The 22,176-nt window shown below is 41.6% G+C and overlaps 1 protein-coding gene across 4 annotated transcripts in view; it reads right to left on the bottom strand.

The window, feature by feature from the left end:
- LOC110537781 (CREB3 regulatory factor) overlaps positions 1-21,552 on the bottom strand; it is a 29,920-nt gene extending 8,368 nt beyond the window's left edge. Inside the window, exons 1-8 of one of the 4 annotated variants that reach the window (XM_021624162.3) lie at positions 21,399-21,552; positions 13,570-13,759; positions 12,882-13,007; positions 11,357-12,611; positions 8,995-9,189; positions 5,808-5,997; positions 4,283-4,356; positions 15-134 (exon numbers count right to left, since the gene is read on the bottom strand). In XM_021624162.3, coding sequence (XP_021479837.3) covers positions 15-134; positions 4,283-4,356; positions 5,808-5,997; positions 8,995-9,189; positions 11,357-12,611; positions 12,882-13,007; positions 13,570-13,578 — 1,969 coding nt within the window. In that variant the 5' untranslated portion in view covers positions 13,579-13,759; positions 21,399-21,552. The remainder of the gene's footprint in view (positions 1-14; positions 135-4,282; positions 4,357-5,807; positions 5,998-8,994; positions 9,190-11,356; positions 12,612-12,881; positions 13,008-13,569; positions 13,760-21,398) is intronic. The other 3 variants (XM_090192779.1, XM_021624166.3, XM_021624165.3) reach the window with 3 other exon arrangements.
- Between the last annotated feature and the right edge of the window lie 624 nt (positions 21,553-22,176).

A 22,176-nucleotide genomic window follows, 5' to 3' on the forward strand; every position in this document is an offset into this window, starting at 1 on the left:
CATCCTCATCTTACCAAGGGTTTCTTCGATGAGTTTGTCCAACGTTTCAGTCATGCTTGTTTCCTTGTCGCAGATATCCTGCACTCTGTTCACCATCTCTTCCTTTATGGTGTTGATGACAAACAGAAGCCGATCTGGAGACAAAAAAAAAACAGCAATTACATTTTTCAGTTTTTAAAGAGAGGTTGGCAAAAAGCCTTCCTTCCCTAAACCTCAAGGACATATTCCAGCCTACCAATCACACAATGTACAAAACTGAAGAGGGAAATTGACAGTGAGTGTGTTATTCAACATAACTGGTAAACCTATAAGGCGTTCACTCACTGCTCTAGAATTGAGTGAAAAGCTGGTCAATTCAAGAGGGTGCGACTAAATTAAATGTCTAAACCTAATTTTCTTTAGCCTATATCATTGTGTCACACAATTAATCATTAGATATTTCCCTACAATATTACAACCTTAATAGGCTTGTACTTAACAGTGTTGATTAAACAAGAAAGTTTGTTCATTGTGACCATTGCTAATTTAGACGGCGCAGCTCTTGGTTTTATCTCCTCTATATTTCGGCGTTGGGCGGTGGTAAAATTAGGATGCGTTTCTGCGCTTTGGACCAATCAAAATCAACTTGATACTATAGTAGTTTCATCTCCAGATCCGTGGATTTCTATTCCTCTGACTCTGGTCAATCAATGTTGAGAGGGGTCGTTTTTATGGTAATTAACAAAGGGAAAGAGTCAGAAATTCACAATGAACCTCAACTGGCCTGTACCCCCACACACTGACTCGGTACCAGTGCCCCCTGTATATAGCCTCGTTAATGTTATTCTTGTGTTACTTTTTATTTTAGTCTACTTGGTAAATCTTTTCTTCTTCTTGAACTGCACTGTTGGTTAAGGGCGTGTAAGTAAGCATTTCACAGTAAAGTCTACACATGTTGTATGTGACAAATAACGTTTGATTTGAAAATCTGGATCAGATTTTTTCACGAGGGTAGGTATTGAAATTCAGTCTGTTAGCTTTGTTTATTTGTAGATATATAATACCAGTCCAAAGTTTGGACACACCTACTCAATCAAGGGTTTTTATTATCTTTATTCTACATTGTAGAATAATAGTGAAGACATCAAAACTATGAAATAACATATGGAATCACGTAGTAACAAACAAAAAAAAGTGTTAAACAAATCAAAATATATTTAACATTTGACATTCTTCAAAGTAGATACCCTTTGCCTTAATGAAAGCTTTGCATTCTCTCAACCAGCTACATTAGATGGCCACCTGGAATTCATTTAAATTAACAGGTGTGCCTGGTTAAAAGTTAAGTTGTGGAATTTCTTTCCTTCTTGATGCGTTTGAGCCTATCAGTTGTGTTGTGAAAAGGTAGGGGTGGTATACAGAAGATATCCCTATTTGGTAAAAGACCAAGTCCATATTATGGCAAGAACAGCTCAAATAAACAAAGAGAAATGACAGTTCATCATTACTTTAAGACATGAAGGTCAGTCAATCCGGAAAATGTCAAGAACGTTGAAAGTTTCTTCAAGTGCAGTCGCAAAAACCATCAAGCGCTATGATGAAACAAACTGGCTCTCATGAGGACCGCCACAGGAAAGGAAGACCCAGAGTTACCTCTGCTGTACAGGATAAGCTCATTAGAGTTACCAGCCTCAGAAATTGCAGCCCAAAATAGACCTAAAATTGCAGCCCAAGAGTTCAAGTAACAGACATTTCAACATCAACAATTCAGACTGCGTGAATCAGGCCTTCATGGTCAAATTGCTGCAAAGAAACCACTACTAAATGACACCAATAAGAATAAGAGACTTCCTTGGGCCAAGAAACATGAACAATGGACAATAGACCAGTGGAAATCGGTCCTTTGGTCTGATGAGTCCAAATTTGAGATTTTTGGTTCCAACCATGTCTTTGTGAGACGCAGAGTAGGTGAATGGATGATCTCTGCATGTGTAGTTACCACTGTGAAGCATTGAGGTGGTGTGATAATATGGGGGTGCTTTGCTGGTGACACTGATTTATTTAGAATTAAAAAGGCACAGTTAACCAGCATGGCTATCACAGCATTCTTCAGCAAAACACCATCCCAACTGGTTTGTGCTTAATGAGATGATAATTTGTTTTTCAACTGACCCAACACACCTCCAGGCTGTGTAAGGGATATTTGACCGGGAAGGGAGAGTGCTGGAGTGTTGCATCAGATGACCTGGCATCCACAATCACCCGACCTCAACCCAATTGAGATGGTTTGGGAGGAGCTGGACCGCTGAGTAAAGGAAAAGCAGCTAACAAGTGCTCAGCATATGTGGGAACTCCTTCAAGACTGTTGGAAAAGCATTCCAGGTGAAGCTGGTTGAGAGAATGCCAAGAGTATGCAAAGCTGTCATCAAGGAAAAGAGTGGCTACATTTAGTTTTGTTTAACACATTTTTTGGTTACTACATGTTCCCATGTGTTTTTTCATAGTTTAAGTCTTCACTAGTATTCTACATTGTAGAAAATAGTAAAAATAAAGAAAAACCCATGAATGAGTGGGTGTGTCCAAACTTGACTGGTACTGTACACACACAGCAGTCAGAATGTATTCCGACCCCTTCCCTTTTTACACATTGCTACGTTACAGCCTAATCCTAAAATGGATGTAATAAAAAAAATGAAATCCTCAAATCTACACACAATACCCCATAATGAAAAATTGAAAACAAGTTTAGACATTTTAGCCATTTTATTCAAAATAAAACAGAAATCACTTATTTATACATGTAATCAGACCCTTTGCTATGAGACTCAAAATTGATTTCCAAGAATCATCCTTGAGATGTTTCTACAACTTGATTGGACATGATTTGGAAAGGCACACACCTGTCTATATTAAGGTCCCACAGTTGACAGTGCATGTCAGAGCAAAAACCAAGCACGAGGTCGAATTTCTGCAGCATTGAAGGTCCCCAAGAACACATCATTCTTAAATGGAAGAAGTTTGGAACCACCAAGACGCCTGGCCAAACTGAGCTATCAGGGGAGAAGTGCCTTGGTCAGGAAGGTGACCAAGAACCCGATTGGAGCTCTGTCAGAGCTCCAGAGTTGCTCTGTGGAGATGGGAGAAACTTCCAGAAGGACAACCATCTCTGCAGCACTCCACCAATCAGGACTTTATGGTAGAGTGGTCCAGACAGAAGCCACTCCTCATAGAAAGGCACAGGACAGCCCGTTTGGAGTTTGCCAAAGGGTTTTAAAGGACTCTCAGACCATGAGAAATAAGATTCTCTGGTCTGATGAAACCAAGATTGAACTCTTTGGCCTGAACACCAAGCGTCACATCTGGAAGAAACCTGGCACCATCCCTACGTGCGAAGCATGGTGGTGGCAGCATCATCATGCTGTGGGGAGGTTTTTCAGCGGCAGGGACTGGGAGAATAGTCAGAATAGTCCTTGATTAAATCCTGCTCCAGAGTGCTCAGGATCTCAGACTGGGGCGAAGGTTCACCTTCCAACAGGACAATGACCCTAAGCACAAGTCTCAATGTCCTGGAGTGGCCCAGCCAGAGCCCGGACTTGAACCCGATTGAACATCTCTGGAGAGACCGGAAAATAGCTGTGCAGCAATGCTCCCCATACAACCGGACAAAGTTTGAGAGGATCTGCAGAGAATGGGGGAAACTCCGCAAATACAAGTGTGCTACGCTTGTAGGGGCATACCCAAGATGACTCTAGGCTGTAATCACTGCAAAAGACGCTTCAACAAAGTACTGAGTAAAGGGTCTAAATACTTATGAAAATGTGATACTTCAGTTTTTTTTATTCATATAAATTTGCAAACATTTTTAAAAACTATTTTTTTCCCTCCTTTGTGAGTATGGGGTAACTTTCCAAACACACTCACTATCTATCAGTGTAATTTTGTTTTGCATTTCAATTAGAAAAAGGCCATGTTATCACACACAAATCTGCAGCCACTAGATCGAATGTCAACTGACAAGCTAAATTAGCGCTGTTCTTCCCAAAAGCAGTGACCGAGTTCTATTTAGCAGTAACCACTTTTTGGCCGTAATTACATTCTATTCACTCTAATCGCGTTAAATTCTCTGAGTAAATAGTCCAAGTTTTGAGAAATATATAAGTCCAAACCTTGTGTCTCTACTATTTATATATAGTAGAGATACAGGGTTTGGACTATCGTTTTCTGATGCAATTCTTTACTGAATTGCATTTTCATAAACATTGAATTAAATAATAATTTTATGGACAAACACCCTAAAACATACCATATTCTGTGCCCAGACCCCACAGCTTGACTTTATTGGCCTCATACTGAGCCTTCTTCTTCAGCCGACAGGCCCTGAAAAGAGAGAAAAACAAGTGGTTTAAAGGCGTAGTAGCATTAGTGGTGGTGGTGGTGGTGGTGGTGGTAGTAGTGGTAGTTGTGTGTAAAGTTAACAAAGCAGAAAGGGACGGTTCTTGAGAGGGACCATTGAACATATATAGTGGAGTCCGAAATTACTGATACCCTTGATAGAGATTAGCAAAAATGACTGTACATAAAAAAATATTAAAATACTGATATTGTATGTTAAAACAATTGGGAAATGATTTTATACTTAATAGAATTGCTCCAAAAAAATATATTTTTTAACAAGTAATAATTGACTTTCTCAAAGTTAGACACCCCTTAATTCAATACCTACACCTTATGAGAATAACGGCACTGAGCCTTTTAAATATATGTTTTATGAGTTGGAAAACACATTGGCAGTGATCTTAGACCATTCCTCCATACAGAATCTTTCCAGATCCTTGATGGCACATCATGTGTTCGCTAACATCTGACTTCCATCTGCTCAGAGATTGGACAATACAGATTCTTTGAAATGGAAACTGACAGTAAAAACACACATTTCTCAACACAGAGGCTGAAACATTCATAACCGATGAACACAACATACGAATTGATTTGCAATCTCGTTAGAAAATAGAACGTCTAGGTTGCACAGTAATATCGCTAATCGCTAATATTTGATATCACCACTGGGTTTCAAGGATTGAGAATCCACCTCAGGAAGCCCCTGTTGCAGCCCTATTGCAAAACGTTGATGTTATGGCAAATTAAACATTTCTTGATGTGCACTTGGGGTTATGGTCTTGCTGGACGATCCACTTGTGGCAAAGTTTCAGCCTCCTTTACCATGCACCAGGATATTTTAGCCGAAAACCTGCTTGCCTCTGCCAGGAGGCAAACACTTGGCCGCAATCGGTTCTTCCAGCAAGACAACTCCAAGCACAATCAAAATCCACAAAGAAATGGCTAATAGGTGACAAAAATCAACATTTTGCGATGGCCATCTCAGTCTCCGGAGTTGAACCCCATTGAAAACCTGTGGTTTGAATAGAAGAGGGAAGTCTATAAGCGCAAACAAAGGATATCAAGGATCTGGAAAGAATCTGTATGGAGCAATGGTCTAAGATCCCTCCCAATGTGTTCTCCAACTCATAAAACATTATGCTCGCGAGGTGAGGTATTGAAAACAGGTGTCAATTTTTACCCTTACCTTTGAGGAAAAAAAACTAATAGCGTACCTATTAAACTAATTCTCTTTGTCTAAGCAATTGTATTAGTATAAAATAATAGAATTTCCGCCCCAAAAATGTACATACAATATAGCTCGGTAGTTGAATGTTTTATTTTATACAGACATTTTTTGCTCATCTTCATCAAGGGTGTCAAAATGTCAGACCCAGCTGTAACTACTGAGTGTTGAACATATGGAGGTTGAAAAGGTGAGAATCCAGTACCTGGAGGCCAGTTTGTTCTTCTCCTTGCGGGAGCGAGGGCGGGCTGTGATGGGCAGCTCGCTGACCGGGGTCAGGTCACTGATCACCTTGTTGAGCTTACGCAACTCGTTACCGATCTGCAGCAGCTTCCGAGGGTTAGGGGTTAGGTCCTCCACGTCCGTCCGTCGAGACTTCTTCAGATTGTACTTCCCTGTTCACACAGCCAAATCACCGAGCCGGTTAACCACTGAGACGTTTCCCCTTTGTCAGCAGCGACAGTCAGATGCATTTGTATCCAAATGGATTCATCCAAAACCCATGAATGCACATCATGAATAACGGAACAGCCATGTTACATGTATAACCTGTGATCTACTGTAATTAATTAACTATGAAGCATGTGGCTTTGATCAGGTACAACTGTAAGTGTGAGAATTCATACTTCAATAGGTAGTTTGTGGTGTGTGCTTCTATACTGAACCAAAATATAAGCGCAACATGTAAAGTGTTTGGAGCGATGTTTCATGAACTGAAATAAACAGCATGATTATTACACAGGTGCACCTTGTGCTGTGGACAATAAAGGCCACTAAAATGTGCAGTTGTCACACAACACAATGCCACAGACATCTCAAGTTCTGAGGGAGCGTGAAATTGGCATACTGACTGTAGGAATGTCCACTAGAGCTGTTGCCAGATAATTGAATGTTCATTTCTCTGCCATAGGCTGCCTCCAACATTATTTTAGAGAATTTGGCAGTATGTCCAACTGGCCTCACAACTGCAGACCACTTGTAACCGTGCCAGCCCAGGACCTCCACATCCGGCTTCTTCACCTGCGGGATGGTCTGAGACCAGCCACCCTGACAGCTGATGAAACTGTGGGTTTGCACAAGCAAAGAACTTCTGCACAAACGGTCAGTAACCGTCTCAGGGAAGCACATCTGCATGCTCGTCGTCCTCACCAGAGTCTTGACCCAACTGCAGTTCAGCGTCGTAACCAACTTCAGTGGGCAAATGCTCACCTTCGATGGCCACTGGCACACAGAAGTGCGCTTCATGCCAATAGGCTGAAAAAAGGCCTGAATTATATAAAAATCTGTGAAACTCAGCCTTCATTAAAGGAAGGAGTATTCATAACCATATACGATTAGTTTGAGATATTATAGATTACAGTGAGTTCATAGAAGATGATGGCTTTATATTGTATTTAGATTTTTTTTAAAGGCTTTTGACACTTTAGAGCACAACTTTGTATTTAGAACTCACTCTACTTTTGGGTTCAGGGAGAATTTCTGTAAAGTGATAAGGATGATTGATATATAATGACATTAGCAGTTCGCTAGCTATGAGTAATGGAACCTCCCCTCGTTTCTCTATTGCTAGAGGAATTAGACAGAGTTGTACAATATCCCCTCTTATTTATTTTAGCCAGATTTACTAGCCATATTTCTTAACAAATCTGAGAATTTAAAAGGGATCCGCAGTGTTTTTTTGAGGTGCAGAGTAGGTGAACGGATGATCTCCGCATGTGTGGTTCCCACCGTGAAACATGGAGAGGGTGGTGTGATGGTGCTTTGCTGGTGACACTCTCAGTGGTTTAGTTAGAATTCAAGGCACACTTAACCAGCATGGCTACCACAGCATTCTGCGGCTATACGCCAACCCATCTGGTTCTCTCTTAGTGGGAAAATAATTTCTTTAGGACAATGAGCCAACACACCTCCAGGCTGTGTAAGGGCTATTTGACCAAGAAAGAGTGATGGAGTGCTACATCAGATGACCTGGCATCCACAATCACCTGACCTCAACCCAATTAAGATGGTTTGGGATGAGTTGGACCACTGAGTGAAGGAAAAGCAGCCAACGAGTGCTCAACATATGTGGGAACTCCTTCAAGACTGTTGGAAAAGCATTCCAGGGTGTGCAAAGCTGTCATCAAGGCAAAGGGTGGCTACTTTGAAGAATCTTAAATATATTTTGATTTGTTTATTTGTTCAACACTTTTTTGGTTACTACATGATTCCATAGTTTAAGTTTTCACTATTATTCTACAATGTAGAAAATAGTAAAAATAAAGAAAAACCCCTTGAATGAGTGGGTGTGTCCAAACTTTTGACTGGTACTGTAAGTTTCACCAGCAAAATTTACTTTTCTGGAAAAACATTGATTTGGAATAATAGTTATTAAAATTAATAGGAAATCAATTTTCAAAGGCCTTTGGTTTGACAAGGGTTTTCATTTTGTATGTGATTTGTTAGACAACACTGGGGAGTTCCTGCCGTTTGAGGAGTTAATTGGTAAATTTCAGGTTAATATTACTCAGAGAGAATATATGGACTAGAGGTTTGCAAAGCAATTCCACTTCCTTTACTTGGACTTATTAAGAACACTTTGTTATATTAATGAGGTTGTTCCTACTTTTCCAAGTTTACAAATTCATGACTTGAACCTTTTGAAGAAAAAGAAACGTAAAGAATAAGTGGATACGATTGGCAGTTAAGTCATTTTTGGTGATTATAATTCAATATATTGCTATAGAAATTACCAACCCATGCTGTGGTCAAAAGTGACTACCTTTTACCTTAATTGACCAGTTATCCCAAAAGTTAGACACTCATTTTAAAATATAACGTTAATGATTTCTAGCCATAAGCTACGGACAACAAACACAATTTTATCAATGGCAATTTGAATGCACAAAGATACCATGACGAGATCCTGAGGTCCATTTTCGTGCCATTCGTCACCTCATGTTTCAGCATGATAATGCATGGCCCCATGTCGCAAGGATCTGTACAGAATTCCTAGAAGCTGAAAATGTCACAGCTCTTCCGTGGCCTGCATACTCACCAGACATGTCACCCATTGAGCATGTTTGGGATGCTCTGGTGTGAAGTGTACATCAGTGTGTTCCAGTTCCCAACAATATCCAGCAACTTCACACAGCCATTGAAGAGGAGTGGAACAACATTCCACAATCAACAGCCTGATCAACTCTACTCAAAAGAGGAGTGTTGCGCTGCATCTGGTCACACCAGATACTGACTGGTTTTCTGATTCACACCCCTTTCCTTATATGAACTGTAACTTTGTCAAATCTTTGAAATTGGTGCATGTTGCATTTATATATATTTTTTCAGTGCACACATAACCACTGACCAGTATGAGTGTGTGTGTTTGAGAGAGATACAGTTGTGTGTCTCACCGTGGTGTGGGCCGTTCCTCTGGTAGAGGTTGCTGGGCAGGGTCTGTCTGTCCCACTCGGAGGGCTTGAGCATGCGCTCCTGCTTAGAGGGGGTGAGCTGCTCGCTGTACTCCCAGAAGTAGCGGCGTTTGCCCCTCTTCCTGGAGATCCCTGCTGTCAGGCCCTTCACGTCCCCCACCGTGTCATTGTCACATCCTGATCACAACAGACAGGACAGGGATGAGGGAGAGAGAGGCGAGGGAACAACAAGAAAGAAAGAAAAGATTAGAGGGAGATATGGGTGAGGAGAAGAGATGAGGATAGGGAGTGAGCATGAGAAAAGTGCATAGAGGTTCAGTTGATCAGAGACGACCCCCCACTTATAAAATAGTATAAATAAACCATTGAGCCTGATGATCATACTGTCCCAATCACATAGGCGGGAATTCCGACTCGAGCAAGCATGCACTTTTCTTTCTCTGCATATTCTGACCCTGAACTTAAGCAGGAGAATAGCATGATATTCATCTGCTATATGTTTTGGGGTGGAGATCAAAGAAATGAAGGTGTGTCTACAAATACACCGTATTCTGACCTCGACTTCATGCCTACATAATTCCACCACCTTTACGCACAATGAAATTATGAACTTGTAGGTTGTCTCTTCTCCCCCCCGATAGAAATAACTGTGATTTACAAATTGATAAGCACTTTTGCTAAGAGCTAGGTAAATGAGCAAGCCATTTGGATAATGGGATTGTGAATATACAGTAAATTACAATTGTTTTAGATCTAATTCACCTTATGGCACCAATGGAAGAAAACTGAAGCATATCAACATATTACCTTTTCCACAGTGAAGTTAATGAAATGCTGGCTTTATAATTTGCAGGGATGAAATTTGGAGACCCAAGCTATAGGCTTCTGTAGCCATACGCAAATGACAGTATAGCGGCAAGCGTACCGAGTTGATTGCTAGAATGTTTTATTAAATGCCCGGACCTTTCACTATATTTTTTATAATTTGTATCATGTTAAATATCAGCCACTATCGGTAGCCACCGTCAGTTATACCCACATATATTTATAATTGGCACTTCATTGTTAGTTTCCTTACATTTAGCATCATTACATAGTTTACCTTTCTTTCCTGTCACGTTTGTGTGGTTGTTCCTGAGGATCGCTAGCAATGGTGGATCATATTAGGCTAACGTATTACAAGTTGTGCAATAATTTGGGACATGTAGCCTATTTGAATCGTTATGGAAGGCAGACCATACAGAGCCGTTTAAACCTGGAGAATGGCACACAGTTGACGAGGACTGGACCGTTGTCGTCGCAGTTCCATGATTAGTGAGGATTATTAGGGTTGATTTATAGACTACTATATAGACTACTGTTCAACCCCTATTGTACACTTTTTCACCGTACAATATTCCATGGATTGAACAATTGAATATGGGAACATTCAAGATGAATCAAACCGCTATTTTTGATTCACAAATATATTTAGTGTGTAAAGGCTCTCCAAACCTGTGTTTTTATTATTCACAAATACTTTCCTAACCCTAAATAATATTACAAGATCAGATTATTTTTTTTATCTGATGAAAAGGAGAGGAATATGAGTGTATTTACATGGCTTTCTTTCATTGATCCCTAATATTCTGAACCGTTCTCTCCATATATTCTAGGGAGTCTGTTGACAAAAGTCTAATTAAAGAAGGTGCACCAAATTTAAAGAGAACTGCTGGCAAGCTTCCTTGACTTGGACAATTTTGCCAACACATGGCTAACCTTTGTTTAACCAGCGAAATAGCAGCTCATACCGAAAATGTGTTTAAGTCACCCTTCTAGCTAAAAGGCTGTTAGATTTTACACTTCCTCTTCCAATTTTAATGTGGGGAGGTCAAAATAATGAAAAACTATCTGCCAAATCTATTCATTTAAAAATGTTGATTACTTCTCCTTGCCATTTTCATTCACAAGACATGTGAAGAAAGAAAAAAAATAAGTTAGCTAACGTACGATGGGGGTCCCTAGGTCGCCAGTTTGCCTGGGGGGGGGTCCCTGGACAAGAAAAGGTTGAAATTCTTCCTTTACAATACAGAATGACTCACTGTAACACAATGGGCCCGATCAAGGATTTCCAACAGGGAACAAGTGAACCTATCACAAATGTTATTTTAATTAAATGTTTCCGTCCTTCAGCTACAAAGAGACTCCCATCTAGACATATAGGTGATGTTTTCTTTACAGGTACCAGACATTAGTAATATACCCGCCGTTCTGAAGTGGGCACCTTCAGCGACTAACTTTACTTCACATGAAAAACAAAAAATGGTTACTATAATTCAAGGTGCATGGACATTGAAATGACTACCTGATACATGGCTACCTGGCTCGGAGAAGGTGTCACTCATGTCGTCATCTTTATCGCCCTCATAATCATCATCCTCCTCCTCATCATCATCATCCTCCTCCTCCTCATCATCATCATCGTTCTCAGAGAGCTCATGCTCACTGCCGAAACCCTCATCATGATCTTCATCCAGCTCCACCCCCTCAGCATCTTCCTCATCCTCCATCTCCCCCACCTCTTCTTCTTCCTCCTCCTCCTCATCCATCTCAGTGAGGGTTTTCCCAGCCAGCCTGGCTCGGGTTAGGAACAGGGAGTAGTTGTGCTCCTCTTCCTTCTTTTTGTCAGAGACTGGGTCATGTCCCAGGACACTCCCACTGGCAGTCAGCAGAGTCTCGCTGGCCTTGGCCCCAGCCACAGGGTAGTGGAGGATGGGGGGCACAGCTCCAGATGTGCCCACTGAGGCGGGGGGCATCACCCGGCAAGGCAGCTCTTCTCTCTTCTCATACGCCAGGATGCTGGCAGATGCAGAGGCTGCAGTAGCAGGAGCAGCCACAGGGGCAGCACAGCCAGACGTGGTGGCCACCTCAGGGGGCTTGCTGGGGTACGGGGAGTGGTCTTCAGACTCAATCTGATGGGAGGCCATGGGCATGTCGACTAGGGGCCGGCGAGGCATGCTGACGCGAACCGTGGCCTTGCGCACATAGTCGTTGCAGTGGTGGCCCAGAGCAGCCATCTTGCTGGGACCCTGGGCCTTGGACATAGTCTCTGTGGTGGAGGGGACAGGCCAAGTGGCGCTCAGGGAACCCTCTGCAAAGTCACCCAGGGGGTCCCTGACCAGGTTGGAGCAGGAGGCGGAGAACGAGGGGCCCGGGCGGGCGGCCATCTTCTTGCCCAGGGAGAGTGGGGGGAGGGAGGTGTGCTGCTTCTGGCCCCCCATCAGCAGATCAGGGTGGTAAAGCGTGTCACACACAGGTGGTTGCGAGTCCTCGCTGTTGAGCTGGGCCAGGGTGGGGGTCTGGCCAATCACCTCCTCGTCCTGGTAGGGGCTGGAGAAGTCATCCAGGCCTCCCTCCTTGGTGCCCCAGATGTCACAGCTGGTAAAGCGGGTGTACTTGGTCATGTCCTCCCAGTACGTATCCCACTGCTCAAAGTTAGAGCTGTAGTCCGGGTCACTGTCCACCAGCTCCAAGAGGTACTCCCCACACTCCATCTCCTTGTAGTCCCCCACTGTGAAGTGATCACCTTTAGGGCTTTGGCGATTGGTCATATCTCTATCCTGGGGAGGAAAGTGAAGTATAAAGATTAAAAAAGGCTACATTAAATGCAGGTTATTGTCTTATCCTTTGACAGATGTGTGATAAGGCTAAGTACGCAACCATATTCACTCAAAAATATTGTATGTGTAAATAAAGAGACGTTACAGCTTTATAATTCTATTGCCGTAGCGGGTTGTGTTCTCTACTAGGCCACCTGTCTATCCTGATTCTCTGTGAGCTCTGTAAACTGTGATCTTGCCCAGAGGCCACTTTGCATGGAGAACACTTACCAGTTCGTACATGAAGTCTGGGTCTGTGTTACTCGCCAACAGGTCTGTGCTGGTTAGTGCCTGGTCAGCAAAAGTATAAGTTTGAAAGAAATCCCCAAAGGGAGGATCCATTCCACTGATGCTGGGCTAAGGAGAAATAAACATTCCAAACTATTGAAACGGTGAACAGAGATGATTAGTCGTAGTTTAAAAGGGGCAATCTGTTTTTAGGCTTTACAAACAACGGAGTAACACAAGCTTATATTTTAGGTACTGATGGGGTATGACAGTTCATGAGGCATTTATAAATGTATATTCTTCAAGAATCAGTGGGCATGTACATAGTACCACTTTAAACATTTAGTTAAGCATGGAGAGTAACAATGAACATACAACATTTGTGGTGTTGTGTAAGCCAGGATGCATGTGGGAACGTTCCCATGTCCAACATGGGAACTCGCCATATACCATCCACGGTGTAATTGCAGGGCAACTAGTCGAAGGTCTGTCAATTTTAAGCTACAGACTCAGGAAAACAATGTGTGAAGATCTGAGATACATCGTTATGCATAATGGTAATCAACTATCCAGCAACCTAGTTGTTTTTGCTGAAGAGGTTGTTTGTGCTGAAAGATGGTCAATTGTAAGATAACAGCGAGACCATTGACTAAAGTTGGACCACTTCTAAAAGAACCCTCCCTTCCATTACCTGAGGCATCGCCGAGCACCGATCTCTGTTCCTTATTGTGAATTATTCTTCCACCTCGTGTCCCAGTCGTCTTTGGATGATATCAACCTCCAGTAGAAAATTAGATGGGTTAAGCAACAAAGTTTTCTTTATTGTGGAAAACTCAGTGACTCATGTAAGTCTCGCCACCTTCTCTTCTGATCCCTGGTGTCTGGAGCGAGATGAGAGAACACAGGGGGAATGGAAGGGTTAAATTGGTAAGATATGACATATGTTTGCACATTTCACTACTTCACCTTCATACTAGGTAGACTTGACAGCATATGGCACTCCTACAATCTTATATGCAATAATGTAACTTTGCCTACAAGCTGAGATTCTGTGCAGATTGTCAAACACTGCTTCTGAAAGTGCCTGTCAAGACCGGCTGTTCATTTAAATCAGAACACAGCCTACTTCTATCAACTCTAGTGTGAGCGAGCTTAACTCACGACTGCGTTGGTGACGCTCAGTGCAAACTGGGGGCCCTTCCATGCTTGTCCATGTAAAAGAGACCCTGTTGAAGCCGAGTGAAGTTGCAGACATTGTCCGGTTGCAGCCTTTCAGATGCAGAAAATGAGTTTGATGCGAAACAGAATGAGCTTTGAACCAACACTGTGTCTAGGCTATTTTTAAATGATTCTAGCTAGCTACCTTTCCCCACTGCCTACTAAGAGTCACAAACGGAGGGAGCAGAGTCGCTTGGGTGCCGTTTGCATAACAAATCATGAGAAATATGCTGGGGAGAGCGGGCACTGTGCTGGCCAGCTGCAACACCAAGCAAAACAATCCAGCTCCTTAAAAAATGTTTTGATTCAAATTAAGCAAAAAATGTTTTGCCAACATATCCAGGAGAAGATTGAATGTCTCTGCTGTAACCAAGAAGCTTGATCTTGACATCTAGCCACTCAACTAGCAAGTTAGCAAACCAAATGCATAGCTGAAGCCCTGAGCTGGATATAATTTATTTGACATACATCTTAGATTTCTTATAGTTACACTTAACTTATAATTAAGCACGCAGGTGCCCCAACCCCCAAAATACCCAGGTATAAACGGTATATCGTCCAAGCCTAGTGGATGACGTCATTTCCTCATCTGTCTGCTTTTGCATACATCTCAGCCCGCAAAAGAAGAAACCCCCCCCCCCCCCAAGCCAGCTAGCACACTTTAGGAGTTAACAGTTGTGATACGCCACGCTAAGGAAAACTTTTGAGCCATCTGTACGAGTCCAGTCCTGGTCCTGCGAAGATCCACCCACCTGTTAGAACAACTAAAATGACGGTGATTGTGTTTTGGGAGGCACTGTGGGGAAGCCCTTGCTGCAATCGGCTGATGCCATGCAAAACTGCCTGCCTGGCTACTGCACTGAACTGCCATTTTAATATCTTTGTCCTCTCTACAAAAAGAAAGGGTGGAAATAATAGCAGAATTCAGACAAACTACTATGTGCCACACACCCTGTACTGACAGCAGTGTATTCCATTTAGATTAGGGTAGGCTACGTGTTTTAGCCTTTTGGGTGCATAAATTAACATTTTGAAACTAGATATCACCAGAGACTAAAGCGCAATGGCTTCTTCATTATGCTAAGCACACAGGCGGACAGGTTAAGTCAGTTTACTATGGGCACTAAACTGATATGGGTCACAATGGATGGCACCAGCTGTTCCTGATGAACACAACTTCACTCTGCATTGGCTGGCTTCAAAGGTCTCTCAACACAATTGGAAAGGCATTAAGCCCTTCAAGGCCTTAGGAAACATGAGCCCACCTTTACAATCTGATTGTGTGGGATAAAAGACAGCCACACTCTCCTGTACCAACTACAAGGTGGGAGGATCTCACTCACAGGCATGCACACAAACATCAACAGCGTTTTCCCTATATTAATTTGGCAGAAGCAGGCAAAAAATAACATTGAGATTTTAAAATGGTTTTCAGAATAAAATGTAAATGACTAAAACCAGATAAAAATTATGTAGAAAATCTATTTAAACATGTATTTATTTGTTTAATTTTACCCCCTTTTCATAGTATCCAATTGTTAGTAGTTAATAATTGTTAGTAGTTACTATCTTGTCTCATCGCTACAACTCCCGTACGTACGGGGCTCGGGAGAGACGAAGGTCGAAAGCCATGCGTCCTCCGAAACACATCGCAACCAAGCCGCACTGCTTCTTAACACAGCGCGCATCCAACCCGGCAGCCAACCGCACCAATGTGTCGGAGGAAACACTGTGCACCTGGCAACCTGGATAGCGTGTACTGCGCCCGGCCCACCACAAGAGTCGCTAGTGCGCAATGAGACAAGGATATCCCTACCGGCCAAACCCTCCCTAACCCGGACGACGCTAGGCCAATTGTGCGTCGCCCCATAGACCTCCCGGTCGCGGCCGGCTGCGACAGTGCCTGGGCTCGAACCCAGAGTCTCCGGTGGCACAGCTAGCACTGGAAAATCGATTTTTAAATAAGATCATATTTGAGAACTACACTGAACAAAAATATAACGTAACTTGTAAAGTGTTGGTCCCATGTTTTACGAGCTGAAATAAAATATCCTTGAAATGTTCCATACGCACAAAAAGCTTCTCAAAAATGCTGTGTACACATTTGTTTACATCCCTATTTTTGAGCCTTTCTCCTTTGCCAAGACATTCCATCCACCTGACAGGTGTGGCATATCAAGAAGATGATTTAACAGCATGATCATTATACAGGTGCACCCTGTGCTGAGGACAATTAAATGCCGTTCTAAAATGTGAAGTTGTGTCACAACACAATACCACAGATGTCTCAAGTTTAGGGAGTGTGCGTTTGGCATGCTGACTGCAAGAAGCTGTTGCCAGAGAATGTAATGTCCATTTCTCTACCATAAGCCGCCTCAAATGTAATTTTAGAGAATTTGTCAGTACGTCCAACTGGCCTCACAACCGCAGACCATGTGTATAGTGTCGTGTGGGTGAGCAGTTTGCTGATGTCAAACGTTGTGAAAAGAGTGCCCCATGGTGGTGGTGGGGTTAAGGTATGGGAAGGCATAAGCTATGGAAAACAAACGCAATTGTATTTTATCTATGGTAATTTGAATGCACAGAGATATCTTGATGAGATCCTGAGGCCCATTGTTATGCCATTCATCTGCCATCATCACCTCATGTTACAGCATGATCATGGTTCAAGGACCTGTACACAAATCCTGGAAGCTGAAAATGTTCCAGTTCTTCCATGGCCTGCATTCTCACTAGACATGTCACCCATTCAGCATTTTTGGGATGCTCTGGATTGACAGCATGTTCCAGTTCCCGCCCATAACTAGCAACTTCGCACAGCCATTGAAGGGGAATGGGACAACATTCCACAATCAACAGCCTGATCAACTCTGCGCCAACGAGATATGTTACACTGCATGAGGCAAATGGTGGTGACACCAGATACTGACTGGTTCTGATCCACGCCCCTACCTTTAATTTTTTTTTAAGTATCTTAAAATCCATCCATTTGGGCCTAATTAATTTATTTCAATTGTCTGATTTCCTTATACGAACTGTAACTCAGTAAAATCATATACATTGGCATGTTGCAGTATATTTTTTTGCTCAGTATAACAACCAAAATAAAAACTAGACAGCAAGGGAAAATCTTAAATTCCAAAAATGTTATGGCATTGGGCCCCCAATGATTTTGTTATCATGTTCGAGTCACTAATTGCAAGAAATTTGCTTTAAAAACAGCAACATTTTGTTCAAGAAGAAGGCCTCTAAAATTGTAAGTGTTAGACCACGCCATTGGCCACGTCCATTAACCCCTGCACGCTAACTTTGCCACCTATGTCGATAAAAGAAAATCTAGGGGAAACACTGAACATGACACCATTCTCAGAAAGGGCAAATCATAGAGCACGTCAAATCAAATCAAATGTTATTTGTCAAATGTAGAGGTCGACCGAGTAATCGGAATGGTCGATTAATTAGGGCCGATTTCAAGTTTTCATAACAATCGGAAATCGGTATTTTTGGACACCGATTTTTTTAAAACAAATTTATTTAAATCTTTATTTAACTAGGCAAGTCAGTTAAGAACACATTTACTTTCAATGATGGCCTAGGAACGGTGGGTTAACTGGCTCGTTCAGGGGCAGAACGACAGATTTTTACCTTGTCAGCTAGGGGGATTCAATCTTGCAACCTTACAGTTAACTAGTCCAACGTTCTAACTACCTGATTACATTTGCACTCCTTGAGGAGCCTGTCTGTTACGCGAATGTAGTAGAAGCCAAGGTAAGTTGCTAGCTATCATTAAAGGTATCTTATAAATAACAATCAATCATAAACACTAGTTAACTACACATGGTTGATGATATTACTAGTTTATCTAGCGTGTCCTGCGTTGCATATAATCGATGCAGTGCGTACATAACCATAAACATCAATGCCTTTCTTAAAATCAATACACTGAAGTATATATTTTAAACCTGCATATTTAGCATATCCAGGTTAGCAGGTAAATATTAACCAGGTGAAATTGTGTCACTTCTCTTGCGTTCATTGCACGCAGAGTCAGTGTATAAGCAACAGTTTGGGCCGCCTAATTTGCCAGAGTTTTACGTAATTATGACATAACATTGAAGGTTGTGCAATCTAACAGGAATATTTAGATTTATGGCTGCCACCCGTTAGATAAAATATGGAACGGTTCCGTATTTCACTGAAATAATAAATGTATTGTTTTCGAGGTGATAGTTTCCGGATTTGACCACATTAAATTACCTAAGGCTCGTATTTCTGTGCGTTATGTTATAACTAAGTCTGACTGAGCGGTGGTAGGCAGCAGCATGCTCGTAAGCTCTTCGCTGTGCTTCAAGCCAATCAACTCCCGAGATTAGGCTGGTGTAACCGATGTGAAATGGCTAGCTAGTTAGCAGGGTGCGCGCTAATAGCGTTTTCAAACGTCACTCGCTCTGAGACTTGGAGTAGTTATTCCCCTTGCTCTGCATGGGTAACGCTGCATCGAGGGTGGCTGTTGTCGCTGTGTTCCTGGTTTGAGTCCAGGTAGGAGCGAGGAGAGGGATGGAAGTTATACTGTTACATTGGCAATACTAAAGTGCCTATAAGAACATCCAATAGTCAAAGGTTAATGAACTACAAATGGTATAGAGAGAAATAGTCCTATAATAACTACAACCTAAAACTTCTTACCTGGGAATATTGAAGACTCATGTTAAAAGGAAACACCAGCTTCATATGTTCTCATGTTCTGAGCAAGGAACTTAAACGTTAGCTTTCTTACATGGCACTTTTACTTTCTTCTCTAACACTTTGTTTTTTCATTATTTAAACCAAATTGAAAATTTTTATTATTTATTTTAGTCTAAATTGATTTTATTGATGTATTATACTAAGTTGAAGTGTTCATTCAATATTGTTGAAATTGTCATTATTACAAATTTTAAAAATTTAAAAATAAATAAAATTGACCGATTAATCGGTATCGGCCTTTTTTGGTCCTCCAATAAATCGGTCGACCTCTAGTCAAATGCCCTGAATAAAACAGGTGTAGACCTTAGAGTGAAATGCATGTGATGTGATATCATATGAATGCGCTCTCATAGTTCACCCTGTTTTGGACTGATAGATACCACAGTGTGATACCTGCCTACAGGACCAACTCAGGTATGCTGCAATGTTTCATTGCCTGCTTTCATACCAGTATCCATTAATATGACACCACATAAAACAACCAATATGTACTATACTACCTAGACCATGTTAAGAATACCTCACATTCGGTTCTTGATGGCCACCACATTTTCATAGCTGAAATTGCACAGGATGAATCTAACTGTAAAGCAGACAGGCCGTTATCTCTGTGGCCTCAACGTGAAACCTGGTTGTACTCTGGGGCTTTGGTTGTCAACAGGAAGAACCGATCATATAGACTATTTGCCTTGCACCTATGCATTTACACCTATGCTACTCTCTGTTGTTATCATCATCTATGCATCGTCACTTTAATAACTACGTACATGTACACATTACCTCAACTAACCAGTGCCCCCACACATTGATTCTGTACTGGTACACCCCCCCTCCCTGTATAGTCTTGCTATTGTTATTTTACTGCTGCTCTTTATTTCTTAGGCAATATTATTAATATATTATATTAATATATTTTTTAACCGCATTGTTGGTTAGGGGCTCGTAAGTAACCATTTCACTGTAAGGTCTACACTTGTTGTATTCAATGCATGTGACTAATAAAATTGTATTTGATATAAGCATATTGAAATAAGTTTTTTGTATTTTTATAAAAAATAATCCCAGGATAGGAGTATTCTAGAAACACAGGGTCCTCCCCTGTGCCCCTTTGCCGTGCACAAAAAAATATATAGATCTAGCACTGCTAAGTATGCCCAAGTTCCATATTATTTAGCTAATATTGAAGGTGAGCAAAGATCCAAGGCAAAAATGTGTGTGGTATTCTCAGCACGCATCGCATTCTGCATCAAATTTGTAACGCTGGCCACCCCTAAGTTTATGGTGGCAAATCGATCACATACGCAGTAAAAGTATTCACATCTATCACCTATAAACTAGATTTAGGCCCCGATTGCTGTCTAGCGTTACAGGCGATGAGGACCTAGCTACATAGCATAATGAATACCTCGGAAAAATCTGACTTTCGGAGAGGCATATGGCCAAATAAATAAATATATTATACAGGCTAGTAGATAAATAAACCGTAAAAACTACAATAACTAATCAACTGAATTAATATATATTTTTAGGCTGACCCACTAACACCCTACACCGACCCTGACACAAACAAATGCAACGTCAAACCAACGTCCTACTTGGGCCAACGCCCACGCAATCTTACAGTCCTATTGGTCAAAATGCAGTCATAGCCCGCCTTAAAATATGCGCGAATGGTCCACAATGATGTCAATCGTAGGAGATACTTCAGAGAAAAACACAGCCCATCTCAATATAACTAGGTTGAGACAGAAAACAAACAATTCAAAGCATCGTTTGTGTGGCCTAAATAACGAATTAAATACATGCAAAATGACCCCATGACACGTAGAATTCGCATAGGGGATAATTTTACAGAAGTCTATGTTATCCTCTTATTATAATCTTACAGAAGACACGCATGTCTAGCTTTGTCATATAGTCAACATAAACACACGACACGGAGAACTCGGTAATTGAACAAAAGTAGCTCGCTAAGCATTGAAGACTGTCCGGACTAGTTGACGCCTTCAAATCCCCGAAAAGCCAATCTGTCAACTGTTGTATTTTTTTCTCTACTCAGTTTACCTAGAATGTTCTCGATCTCTCTCAGCACACTGGCTGTGGTTGGGGGAGGGGGGGGGGATGTACCCTGAGAGGATTTGGATGTGTTGATTTTTGGTTGACCAATACATGTATTAATTGGGGAATGCCTGATTGGCAGCACCTGGCTTCAACATCGTCATGATTAATCAAGTTTACACTTTTAATCTTGTAAACACCCCAAAAAATATTTTGTAAAATAAAGCTCTTGTAACGAGCTACAATGCTCCTGCACATATAGTACCTATTCGTGATTCAAATTATTTTTTTACATAGGTAAGCGGTTTTAGTTCACCAGGATTTCACACGAAACAAGCTAAATCTAGTTCCCTACCAACTACAGTATGGCCTCCGTCCCGCCCCTCTCACAGCAGCACATACAACTAGCTAACGTTAGCTTACCAAGAGGTGAGAAGCATCCAGCGAAAAAACATGATGTACAAAGTTTTCAAATGGCTTGAAAAACGTTCAACTCACCGTTAGAAACCCCATGTGAAAGTTTGGTGTCGTGTTTCGCTTCGTGTTTAATCCTATCTGAGCAATAATAAAGCCATTTCAATGGAGTCCACGCTGCCTTCCTCTTGCATTTGTTTTGTTTATCTTCTTCCTGACGGGTTCCTGGAAAGCGCGTGACTTGCTAGTCATGTGGTCCTTCACGGACCAATCGCAGCAGGGCATTAGGATTGACCCAAAACATTGTACATACCTAACAGTATGCACACCATGGATGGCATAGCACACACTTCATATGCAAAATACCGTTATCCAGACATTTTTAATTATATATTTTTTTCCAAAAGCCCTAGGTTACAGTTATTTGGCAAGAAACCCAAGTCGTGTTTCCTAAGGGTTCACAAATGAAAGACTATAAATACCATCTTTGATTAGATCTGTCATTATACTATCTCTTATGTACTGTGATTTGACTATTGTTACCTCTTGGGGAAAATCACACAGACTAGGTTAACTTCACATAAAACATACAAATACATGACAAAGAAGTACAAAACAGTTATAAACCAGGAAAGTTATATATTGGAATTCTATTTACACACTATTCCTATGTGCATATTCATAGTATTATATACAGTTAAATATGATCTTAAGAGAGAGGCGCTGTGATACAATATGTTTTTTAAATCTGCTTTTTAAAGCTAAACTTTATTTTTGCCCGAGTGACCCAAGTAACCTCTGGTGGCAGAGTATTCCACTATGACATGGCTCGCTATATAACTGAGCGGCGCATTAAACCTGT

The sequence above is a fragment of the Oncorhynchus mykiss genome, chromosome 12 (genome assembly GCF_057628025.1).
Source record: "Oncorhynchus mykiss isolate SJ-2025 chromosome 12, ASM5762802v1, whole genome shotgun sequence".
Taxonomy (NCBI): Eukaryota; Metazoa; Chordata; class Actinopteri; order Salmoniformes; family Salmonidae; genus Oncorhynchus; species Oncorhynchus mykiss.